General features: G+C 37.5%; 2 protein-coding genes across 6 annotated transcripts in view; one reads left to right on the top strand and one right to left on the bottom strand.

Moving 5' to 3' along the window:
* Positions 1-314: 314 nt before the first annotated feature.
* Positions 315-4,779, top strand: LOC143473204 (uncharacterized). The gene has a single exon (XM_076970089.1). It carries the CDS (start codon positions 2,012-2,014, stop codon positions 4,070-4,072), a length of 2,061 nt encoding a protein of 686 aa, XP_076826204.1. The 5' UTR covers positions 315-2,011; the 3' UTR covers positions 4,073-4,779.
* Positions 4,780-4,966: 187 nt separating this feature from the next.
* The window catches only part of LOC143473202 (dynein axonemal heavy chain 1-like), a 42,649-nt gene continuing 35,040 nt past the window's right edge, over positions 4,967-12,575 (bottom strand). For all 5 annotated transcript variants that reach the window (XM_076970083.1, XM_076970082.1, XM_076970085.1 and 2 more), the window contains 15 exons: positions 12,322-12,517; positions 12,046-12,161; positions 11,747-11,899; positions 10,848-11,012; positions 10,540-10,761; positions 10,320-10,451; positions 10,021-10,191; positions 9,723-9,902; positions 8,967-9,143; positions 7,936-8,106; positions 7,723-7,853; positions 7,391-7,535; positions 7,034-7,240; positions 6,611-6,786; positions 4,967-5,388 (listed from right to left, as the gene is read on the bottom strand). In XM_076970083.1, the coding sequence (XP_076826198.1) occupies positions 5,208-5,388; positions 6,611-6,786; positions 7,034-7,240; positions 7,391-7,535; positions 7,723-7,853; positions 7,936-8,106; positions 8,967-9,143; positions 9,723-9,902; positions 10,021-10,191; positions 10,320-10,451; positions 10,540-10,761; positions 10,848-11,012; positions 11,747-11,899; positions 12,046-12,161; positions 12,322-12,517 (2,523 nt within the window). In that variant the 3' untranslated portion in view covers positions 4,967-5,207. The remainder of the gene's footprint in view (positions 5,389-6,610; positions 6,787-7,033; positions 7,241-7,390; positions 7,536-7,722; positions 7,854-7,935; positions 8,107-8,966; positions 9,144-9,722; positions 9,903-10,020; positions 10,192-10,319; positions 10,452-10,539; positions 10,762-10,847; positions 11,013-11,746; positions 11,900-12,045; positions 12,162-12,321; positions 12,518-12,575) is intronic.

Below are 12,575 nucleotides of genomic sequence, written 5' to 3'. Positions count from 1 at the left end.
TTTTGCGATATGAATATCTGCAATACTAGATTGCATGATTCAGCCGAAATAATTCGGTACATTACCGAAAGTTTGGTTTCGGATCGAAGCCAATCACACGGTTCAACCAACGATATAAAGAACTTCTTATATCGTTCTTTATATCGTTGGTTCAACAAACCCCTACAATTAAACGAATTAACCACCGCTTGCCCTAAATGCCCTTTGATGTTGTGACTTTGAAATCGTTCTAACGAGTTTACTGGCTTTTTTCTTAACTTTTCTCTTCTTCGTTTTTAACCGATCTCGCGTGATAGTGCCAGAAGTGGTCGTTGTGTTGTCAAGAGTGTGAAGCTTGAAGTTAGTTTGTTATGGTTTGTTGACATTGGTTCACTCCTCAGCTGACACTTACAGGCGATAGCAGTTACCTTACGCTAGTGTCAGCATGTAGTTCACTTTCGTGGGTTTCCTTTAGGATACCTTAAAATTTCAGCCTAACTGTTTTAAGATATAATTGAGTGATTTTCTCGTAAGCTGTGCATGTGTACACCAGTATGACTTACCGGTATCCTGCGGTATGTGGGCTAGGCTACCGGTACAGGCGGACGGCTGCCACTGTTTCACTGGAAAAAATCGTGCGTTCAAAGTTCTTTTTCACAGTTTCTTTTTAACGTAACTTAAATGTTGTAACATAGTAACCTAAGAGGCTAAGCGTAACCTAAATTTGCCTTCTAATCTAAATCTAACTATAATTAAACCCTATAGATAAGTAAAATCAAGTTTTTGTGTACCAATTCTCCTAACCTAACTGCCTGTCTTTAACTATATAAGCTGCATGATCTACTTTCGATGAAATACTCACTCTCACTGGCTGACAGGAATAGGCCCAGCCTAGTAGTAGGCTAGGCTAGCTTAGTCTGAATACCAGTGGTGATCAGTAACGAAGTAATTTTACTTAAGTAGTCTACCTATATGGCCTAGATCTCTTCCACTTTGGCTACTTATTTAAGTAGTTTTGTTCATGAGTACTTCTACTTTTAGTTAAGTTGTTTTTAGTCCAAAGTAACGTACTTGAGCAGGTTACCAAATGCTGTAGTAGAAAGTAGTGAGTGTTTTAGTTCGAAGATAATTTGCAGTCATTTGCAATCACATCTGTACAAAGCGTTTATATACAGTCTTTAATTTGATTTTCATGTATTTCACTTTAAACAATGCTATGATGAAGGACAAAAGTATGTCTAAAACTGTTTAGCTTCATAAAATTAAGTATTTCCCTGCAGTTCTATTGCTTTAAGCAAGCTCGTGGTAATTTGTGCTTTCACAACCTCATAATTCAAATGGATAACTACTTCTCGTGACAACTTATTGATTCGATAGATTTATTTTGGCCATTTTGAACTTATTCCTGTTATGAAATTATCTTTTTCTTAATATAGAAACGCAAACCTGAAAATACAGATTGCGTAACCTGTGTCTACTGCATAATTTAGTGGCTTTAATTACGGTATATCCAAAAACATGTGTGTTTAGCATGATATCAATTGTGAATCTTCACAGAAACTGTGTACTGACTACTGACCACACTGACCATCATTCAGTGGGCCGTAGGTTGCCCACATTTGTTCTGATGGTATAATCACTCACAACTCTAAATATTTTCCAATAAAATCAAAAAACTTTATGCAATTTAGTTAACCCTTAGCACCGATCTATATAAACTCCAGCTACACTATACCATCAGCAGCATTAAGAATGATTCTGCATTGAAACGAAACGTTTGCTAATTATATTTAAAATGATTTTGGCTGTTTTGTTCATCTTTCGAATTTCAAGCCGCTTCTAACATTACACACTTAAATACAATTTGATGTACCGGTATGATATTTGTTTGTTGAAGTATGATAATAAGTTCCTTTTTTTTGTTTATCCTTTGCTGTATCCAATTTTATAACCAATGTGGAAATTTTATTCTTAGATCTTAAATCTAATTTATTATACAAGCAACAGTTAACAAAAGTGCACCCCAAGTGGTATGAGATTGTTTGGAAATGGATGTTTTGCACCAGAACTTAATGGAGATGTTTGCCCATTATCACATTTTTACTCATGGGAATTTGTAAATTGTAAAGGACGTGCTCCGTTGCAGCGACACCAGCATGTAATTTGCTTATCTGGTAGAAACCTGTACATGTATGGAGGGCGGAGTGCAAATGGAACACAGAGTGATTTCTGGAAATATGAGTTAGATACAGGATGCTGGTCTGTGATTGATGCTGTTGGAGATGTTCCTCCACCCCTGGAAGGACATACTATTGTTGAGTTTGAGGGCCAGCTTTATATGTTTGGCGGGGAGATGTGCTTTATTTCTCCCAAAGATGTTCCACTCTGGGTATACAATCCAAAGCTGAGTACATGGAACAAACGACAACATTGTGACAAAACTCCAATTGGACGTAGGGAGCATGTTGCTGTAATTTACCAAAATGATATGTACATACATGGTGGTTATATTGACCTTAAAGGTCCCACTGGAAGTATGTGGAAATATAGTTTTCGGAAAAAGAAATGGAACATGGTGAAAGCAGTTTCAAGTGGAAATGGCCCATTACCACGTTACAAGCATGCTGCAATTGTGTACGATGATATTATGTGGATGTGTGGTGGATTAATGGGAATCACAGCAAAAAACGAAACCCAAGTTTGGACGTGGGATTTTTTCACTTCTTCTTGGAGTCAGATTCGAACAAAATGTGTTCCCTATCAGCTGTTCAATCATTCTGTTTCTTTAGTTGACAGTGATGTTTATGTGTTTGGCGGCAATCAGGAAAACGGGCAGCCTTGTTCTCACCTTTGGAAAGTTTCAATGAAAGCTGTTTATGGCAGATATGCTCAAACTTGGCATAAATGTTTATGTAAGGACAAAGTAACACCTCTGCCATCTACAAATCACTGTCTGGTTCTGCTGCCAGATTTTCAACTAAATGATCTGATTGTTGCTGACCATTCTCCAACAATGGAAGATGTTGTTAAGTTTGAATCATTACCTACGAAGCCAGAAGAGGAAAATAGTGATGATAATAGGTTTAGCTGTGGGCTAAAGTCTTTAACTATTACCAATTACTTGGATCAAAAAGGGCTGACTTTCATAGATTCTAAAAGTTATACCAAAACAGAAAGTAGTGATTCACTCAGTGAGGATAAATTTGAACAAAACAAAGCAATCGACTTGTACTTAAACTCAGCACAAAATGTTTCCACTGATTCCAATGGGACTCATCAATATCATGTGCATCATGATAGCAAACAATGCTTATTAAACGAAACCACAAAAAATGGCCGTAATACACGAAAAACTGCTTCATCTAATTACGCTAATGAAATTATAGATAAAAATGTTGCTTGTCTAGAAGTTGTCAGTGGTATTAATGATGATCCATTTTTACACTGTAAGGAGAAATGCAGTTTACTGGGATTCAATGTTGATCATAATGAAATCACTCATAACACAAAAAGTGTCACTACCACTCCCAATCGCCTTTCATTTGGTGATTCTCTTTTGCCAGGTTACAGTTACCAGCATGAAAAGCAGTCATCAAATCTATCCAATTGTTCTGATCCAGACTATGCTCATGTGAATCCTGCATTTCTTGATTCACCTCATAGGAGTCTACATGAGGAAGATCTTGTACACAAATTTTCGTACAATCTCTCGCAAGTTCCTAAAACCTGGCACCCTTTGAAAACGGAAAAAAGAACGTTTCAAACCACTTCATTTATTGAAGTGTCAAAATCATCAGAAAAAAAATGGAATGAATCATTACAAAAGAAAGAAAATCTTGCTAAGGAAGCGGTAGTGTATGATAAAGGCACAGCCAATGATTCAGTGACCCTGCCAGATATATTTCTTGAAAATGCCAAAATTCTTAATCAGTTGGAAGAAACCAACAACGTAACACCAAATTTTAACAACCATCAAAAATTATCTAAAAGAGTGTTTTCATTGCTTCTTATTGGCGGAAAAGAAGGTGTATCAAATATCCATGTCCACAAACCCATAAATATTTGGCAATGTGAGCTCCACTACAATCTATAGTTATGGTTTTATTCTGAATATTTTGATACTGGTTAATACCTACCATTCTACCTTTGTTAGTGTATGTATGAGCGCTAATTGTTTGCAGTATTTTGTTACTGGCAACTTTGTTTATTAGTGTTAAGTTTTTGGTGATAGTAAACTTGTCATGTTGAGCCAGTTTTAGATATTGCTTTAGTTTTATTCTGTTAAGTTGCTTTATTAATGAAAGTTATAAATTATGCCGTGATGCATTACATATTCTTAATGGGGAAATAGTTACAATGCTTTTCGTTTGGTCAACTTTATTTAATGTACTTTTATGCAGAGTTAGCAGGTTTGATAGACACGCACACACCATGCAGGCCTTTGAAATGTAAATATTGCACTTTGTTTGAATTACACATCAGTTATATATGTATCACCCCTTTTTGAAGTACACTTTAAGGTTGTTTCTGTCATCTGCGTTATTGCTAGGTTGCTGTTTTGCTGACATATTATGCAACTATCTAATTTTTGTTTTAGTATTACTTGTTATAGTAACTGTATTTTGTCATTGATATACATTGCAAAATACCTACGTAATATTTAAACCATTTCATTATATTTGCGGCAGGTAACTTTTTATTACTACAATTTATTTCCACATTGACATTTTCTGGATTGCAATGAAAAGTGTTACCGTTATGTTACTTTTCTGTCGTTGATTAAACTATTTTATCCATGTATGCAGTGACTCAATATGTGGAGTTCGGTATTAGTCGGAAGTGACAAATAGTACAAGGCCTCAAAACAAGATTTACTAATCCCAAGTACTGGTACAATATAATGTGATTTTGTTTTGGACCAGCAATAGGTTTTGCAACTAGCAGCGCAAATTTGTCATAGCCTGCAAGCGATATATATATGCGGCTCCACAGTGCTAAAAGGTTTATTTGAAATTGCGTAACAAAGATTTATTAGGCAAACTTTAGCACAAAAAGCGCTTTGGATGAAAAATAACGATATAAAAGTAAAACAAAGTTTACAGTGGGAGGTTATTGGCACAAAATTCTACCGCACAAAGAACCGTAACTAGTATTATAACCAAACATGAACTACTACACAGAAAAAAATACAGACAGCTTTGTTGAAAGGGAGATGGAGACAACTGCGTTTAATAGTCTAAAGCACAGATCATGGCCACGCCTCGCTTCACCCAATGCTTCTGGCTCTTGTCAGTGGGTACTTCTACAGCTATGACGTAATTTGTAGAATGACCAGTGGTAGAGAGAGTTCCAGCCCTGGTCAAGGTCTTGTAAATGGGGCAAACGTATATTCCAGATTTCGGCTGGACTCTGTAAAAACGTAGCAGAGAATCACAATTGAGTAAATATACAACATACATCCCCATAAACTCAGATGAACATAAATGATAGAGGTAAGAAGTGTTTCAAATCAGTGCTCGCGACACAACATAAACGACAACGGATTCATGAATAAACATACACGCTGTCGCAAAGATGCGTAATTATTTTGCATTTCGCCTTTAAACGGCGCTTGTAAATTAGCCTATCTTTCACATGCTATGCCCTGGGCAAACTGCAAAAGCACGATGGAATTTGAGGCTGTTAATTTGTTTTGTATTCAAAGGGAACTAAAACGTCCCGAAGTATAGAAATTTTGGGGCATTTCGGTTTGCCAAGCCAGTTATATCTAAACGCTGAAGTCTTGTAGGAATATTACGTTGGTGATATCAACATCATCAAATGTATTTGTTAATATCTTTTTCACGACAAGCAATGTAATGTTATGTAATCGCATTGCATAACTATAGCACATAGGTGCTTCCGCATTGTTGCGTAGAAGGAATTCAAAAGCCGCTATTCGAAGCATGACGTCATGATGAATTCAATAAGTCTCCATTTACGCCTTGGTTGGACTCCTTTTAAAGAACTATTCGACTATACTAGGATGTTAAGAAAAACAAAGATGTTAAGAAGACAGTGTTTTGGTTCCGCTTCCTCGCACCGCCGCACGGTCAATGAATCGAACGTAATGATAAAACAAACCAGTATGTCCGCCGCAGGTTGAATAATTACTGCATTCGCTTAAAGCGAACCGTAGTTATGCATTTGGTGACACACCAGAAGTAATTTTAGAAACGATGCTAGTAAATATTATGAATTCTAATGAGTTGTTTTATACCTACTAAATAATGATATCGCATACTAACATAGCTTTCTTCAATATAATTGACCACGACAAAGGAACGGGCATTCCAAACAAGAGCAGTGTATTTTGAAAATATCCACTGTTAACATAACTGTTAAAGGCTGATTTGTGCCTTCTGTGTCAGTGAATATGGATGATGAAATCGATTGCATGGGATACGCAACTGACAATTTAAGCTAAGTTTCGACAGAATTTTAAAGTCGTGCATTGAAACATTGTCTCTATTAACGGAAATGGAACTTAGCTTTAAAGGACGCCAGAACATGGGGGTTATGTGGTAATAAAAATACTCAAACAAAGTTGTAAATGACTTTTCTACGAAGTGGTAATGCTTTTTGAGCTGACCTGTTTCCAACAGGAATGAGCCACATGGTTGCCATGTCTGTGTAAAGTTCTTTGGCTTTGGATTCTCCAAGCAACATCTTTGTATGATCCCATCTCGCTCCCTCCACATACAAACCCCTGATGAAACATCCATCAACAGGACGTTCTTTTATCTCCTCAAAATGTTCTTCCATCACCTAAAAATATCAAAGACCGCTTGTGTTCGATAAATTTTGTATTTCGAGAACTATTAAAGTGACAATAGAATAAAAATCCAATAAGTGCGCTATACGAATTAAAGAGCATTTTACAAAACATCAACAAAAGGTAGGCGATATTATTTTCGCCAAAAACCTGCTTTGTCAAGCATGCTTTTAAAACAAAAAATGAAAAGCAAAGTTAGAATGCAAAATTAGCAGAATGTGCATGTTTAAAAGCCTTTACCCGAAAGCCAAAGCTAATGGTGTCAATTGAGATAACTTCTTTACGGGCGTAGTTCTGCAGTGTACCAGTGAGAAAAGCCTGTGGAAAAAAGAATCCAGAAATCCAGAAGACAACAGGCACACCGTGATCTATCCAGTGATGGATGAATTTCATGCGAGCCAACAAATCTTCTACCCATGATGCCAACGGTTTAAGAGAGGGGTATGCCTATCAAATACCACGTTGTAAAAACAATGCAATCATATGATATATGAAATATGTATTGATTTAATGTGATGTGACGTTACGCAAACATATGTACAGGATCTGATATGTATTAAGGAGTTAGTTGTGCCAAATTTCGGTCGGTAGACTCACTTTTCCAGACCAAAGTAGCGGGACCTCGTTGATGTATAGGCTGTTAAACATTTTCTCCAGCGATTCGGACATTACTACGAGACCCTTGATGGCTTTTAACAAATCTTGAGACGACTGGATGATGGCGTTCAACAAACGGTTATATCTGTTTCATGAATTAATCATTAATTTTATTGTTATCAACAAGTTTTTTTAAAGGTTTGACTTCAGTGACTATTATTTTGAGAGACTGTAATTTTGAGAAACTAACTACTAACATTTTGCTGCAAAAGATTTGTTTATCAATTTACCATACATAATCATGAATGGGCAATTTCCCTGAATTTATCTACCTGATGACCTCTTGCACCAAAACTGTGTTCATCGACTCTTCATACAGCACCGGATACTTTTGCATTACTTCATCCAGACGGACTGGTTTCGGAACCTCCGCTAATATCTTCCTGGTCACTTCCTCCACAGCCTACAAATCAGTCAAATTAAAGAGCACGGAAATGATAAAAAATCTCTCAAATACAACTGCATCCTGACTTCTGACTGGTTACCTCTTCACTTGATCTTCCTGATGAGGATGCAGACTTTGGTTGGAGGCGGATGAGAGCATTCAAAGTAGCAAAGCTCTCGTTTTGAGCAAACGTGATGTTGGCGTTGTCATGCAAACCGAATATCTCGGGAGTGTCGTTAATGGGAAGTGATCGGATATACTGGATATAACCCTGGTAGTATAATATAGCTTTAATAGCAATGGCAGCTATGTCCAAACGAAATGCGCTACTGGGCCAAAAATGACGCTACTCTTTAATGAGATGCGGCGATGCGCCCATTAAATAATTTATTACACATGACCAAGTTCAACACAAGTTTTATAGAAATAATCGGTAAATAAAATGCTCGTCGGTAAATAGTGTTTTGAGAAAACCGTCGTTTTAGGATAAAATTGGTCTGTTTTGATCAATTTCCATTGGCCAGACTTTTCTGGACAACTGGCTGCTGCTTATCTACAAGTTAAGTGTACTTGCATTATGTTGAGCACATAACAAGGAAAATATTTAACAGGGCAGTAGGTTGGACATAGCTGAGCTAAAGGGTAGTCCAAATACGGTTGATCATATACTAACCGCAAAGTTCAAAGCATATATGCGCCAAAACACGTAAAATATATGCCTTCATTGCCAAGGGAAAACAGTTTAAATAAACTTTACAATCTTACGTGCAAAACACAACGTCATTTCATTTAACGACATGCTAAACGATGTATTACGTAAAACGATTTTGACGACACCAGGAAATGCGCCATTTCCCGCAACAAACCTATACTGTGTAGTGTGTACATGGAGAAAACCACTGTATAAACAGACTTCGTGATATTACTAATGCGACCATACAGCTTGCATTTATGCTAACGTACAAACCACTCCCACGCTTGATTTCAATAATTCCTGAACACTTAATAGTAATTTGCAATGCTGTACTTACTGATCATTGGCTAAACAAGGGCAAAGCTTACTTCTTAGCATGCATACTATAATGAAACAATAATCTTACCACATTTGCATGGACCAGCCCCTATACTTACGTTGTTGTCGCAATCGGTGTCAATTTGTTTGTACATTCCGCTTTCCGAATATTTGTGGTCTATCTTAAGAACGTCATAACTGTAGAAGTCGGACAAGATGTTCATCATACATCGTCGATCCCAGTCATCTGTCACGCGACCTCCGTAGTTAATGTGACCGGCTGTGTACGTCAAACACTAAAAAAGTCAAGCAGCAACGTAAAACCAAGAAGATTTTAGAGCAACTATCATGGCAAAAGTTTTCATTCACTTTCAGTCTCACAATATTCAACGAACGCAATGTGCGTGGTTTATGCCAGAAGACGACACCAAGCGATATAAAACCAAGTATGCAAGAACAAAATAACCAGTTAACAGAATAATTTCAATTATGCTAAATGCGTAAGTTTGGGAAAATAATGTCAGTCAAGAAAAAAGTCTAACTTGATGTAAAATCGTCTTAACTTTACTTAACAAACGCAGCAACTTTTACCATTCTTAACTAGAAATTTGCAGGATTAATATTCTTTGAATAATACATTACATGTTATGGTAAAAGCCAGGTGTTTAGCATTACCATTAAGATGAGTTTAAAATTGTGCAGCGTACTGTTTTAGCTGCTATTGCGGAAGGAACACATAGTTAATGACAATGATTGAGTATCGACTAACGAACATTTGACATATGGCAGTTTTGCAAGCAACATATATGATAAAATTAAAGATTTTAGCACGACCATATGAGTTGCCATGTTAGTGCTAACATATTAATGCACACCTTAAAAGGTATGTCTTCGTATTCATCCAAGAACATCTTAAGCTGCGAAATGCAAATACGAAGATCGCCGGTTGTGAATTCGTACGGAATGTTGAACCCGAGAGCGCCAAATTTTCGTCGTTCTATCGCCACCCCGTGGAAAAGACACAAGGAAAAGAGCAGAGACTTGAAAGCCGCTTGCTGCAAAAAAAATAATGTTTTTTTTGAGAACAGAATCTTACACAGCCAAGTAATTTGTCGAAATATTTGAGTGGTCCGTACAAACAGTAACAGGCAGGTTGTAAAACGTGTTAGTAACCTTAGAGCAGGAATTAAGGAAATCATCATTCTGTGCCGTGTAGGCTCTTAGTAGATTTGCTTTGATACCACGAGGTGGTTCGATGGTCATTTTACTTCCGTTCTGCAAGATGGACACTGGAAACTGGTTGCTTGGCATAGAGGTCAACCACAGACGAAAATCTCGATGCACCTGAGTTCATGAACACCCAATATTAAAACTTCGAAAAATTCAAATAAAAACATACCGAAACTACTGGCAAATATAGCTTGCCGATGTGGTAAATTTTAAAGCATCAAAAATTGTGTGAAAATGTCAACCTTATCTGGGTCAATTGCTTCAATAAGACGTTCCAGATTAGGCATCCAGCTTGGAGCAAGATGACAATTTTGGAAGAAGACCCATTTCCCTCGATCCATGGCGCTGCGTATCAAAGCTTCAGCACGTGGACCCTGCCACCCACAAGGCTCACGTCAAATCACTAATCAACGCTTTCTTTTTCCAGTTAAGCGTTTTAGTACTAAAAAGAATGCGTTTCACCTGTCCTTGGCCAAGCGAGATAGCCGACAGCTTCTTCGAGAATCTCATCTCTTCGGCAAATTTGTAGAGGTCGGCAGCTGGATCAGTACCAGCAGATAAAACAAAGATGAGTGGAGTGACTGGTGAAGATTCCTTAAATACGACCGCCAAGTCGCTTGCCTGCGGTTCAATGAAACGTTGCCCCATGTATCGGGCAACGTAGTCTTGCATGGCGTTGGTCACCTTAAAGTGAACAGATTAGCCATAAAACTAACCGGCACTGAAATAGCAATACTCGCATTAAATCTTAGGTCCAGGATAAGTCCTACCTTGTCGGCTCTCAAGCAACGAAGAACAATGATCTTTTGAAAATCATCCAACTTGTTATTCCAAGATCCTGGCATCGATTCCCGATGAGGTTCTGCAGAGTCGAAGATATTTTTAAACGCCTCGAGATGATATTTAAAGTCCTTTGCAAATTCTGAGAACTTGGGCTGCAACAAAGAAACGACAAGTTTTGCTTTAGAGTGTTACAACAAAGTTTTAAACAAAACAAACATTTTATAACAATAGGGATAAGTACATATTGAACTAAGAATTTAAAAAATCATGTTTATTATATTTGAAAATTAATCCCCCCCCCCTTCGTTAATTACTTTACTATCTTGTTGTGGCAGGGGATCTCGATAAACGTTCGAGCTAAACTGGAAGAAACTTTGTTTCCAAAGGGGTACCCATATCAAGTCAAGTCGAAGGAAAGAGATCAGACCAAAAGTGGTCCATAACAAAAAACATAAATACGCACAAGAATGTCAGTCATACTGCATCGTTTGTTGCGTGATTTAACAAGGAACGCGTTTGAGTTTTACGCAGACGGATTTGTTCAAAAAGCTAAAGACATTCTTTCCATCAAGCCGCCTGTAAACAGAAATCTACCAATGTCTTCGCTACGTGTTTGAGAAGGCGATTGAATCCTTGTACTCTTGAAGATCCTACGTGTATTCGTTCACGAATCTGTCTAAGGCTAACAGTTGGGAACTGGAATTTCAGTTTTCTGACAAGAAAGGAACTTGTTAAAGAAGCCCAACATCGTGACTAAGCATTCCTTTAGCCGAAATGCAAATGTGGCAAAAGACAGTGGACAGTTTAGGGTGCTCCTGCCGACACAACCCTCTTGAAAAAATATAATGAGTTCCGACGAAAAGAAAACAGAAATTTATTTTCTTACTAAAGCAGCCAGCATGAGAATGTCTCCCCACGATCTTTCTGATATCCAGTCCGGTGACGGATTTGGTATTTTTTCAGGAGTAGTTGTTCCCCCAGCAAGCAACCACCTCCACTCATCCTGATCAATCTTGTCTTCATTCATCTGAATCCTCACCTGTCGACACACGAATACGATAAATGTAAAAAGAAAATCTAAATATCAAGGTTAATTTATGTTGTAATCTTATAAATAGTTTAAGATGAAAATTTCTACACTTCAAAACATAATTCGTTAATTAGTAAGATCCATGGAAAACTTACACAAAGCAAGAAAGCAAACATGAGCTTATGGCGTTCAAAAAGAGATCTGCAAACATTTGAATACAAGCTGAATGTGTTGTACTCGTTGATGTTCACAATTCGCTTCTCCACAGTATCTGAATTAAAAAAAATCTATGTAACACAATTTCTGAAAAGCCGAAAGAGCTTATGGTAACAACAAACCAAGCGTTATACATATATTCGTATAATGATCACCATAAATATACCGAAGTTCTTCAAAAAGTAAAAAGAAAACAAAAAACGCCATGAATTCACCTGCCCGTTCAGCGTTGGCGATACTGTTGAGGAAAATGCCAACAAACCATTCCAGAGAATACTGATACATTGGATCGATGTTGGCAAGATCGGAGACGCAGAAAAACAGAATCTGGGTTCGAACCGCCACAGGAATGTATTGCGACCTGGTTACGTCAATATCTCTCTCCGTTTGTTCGGCCACAACCACTTTCGCCTGTACGCAAATCCAGGCAACATTTGTCAAATAAAAGGGCGTCAAGAAATTGCATATG

Source organism: Clavelina lepadiformis, chromosome 1 (assembly GCF_947623445.1).
Source record: "Clavelina lepadiformis chromosome 1, kaClaLepa1.1, whole genome shotgun sequence".
NCBI lineage: Eukaryota > Metazoa > Chordata > Ascidiacea > Aplousobranchia > Clavelinidae > Clavelina > Clavelina lepadiformis.
The sequence above is the reverse complement of the archived record's forward strand: the minus strand, read 5'-3'. Positions and strand labels throughout refer to the sequence as shown.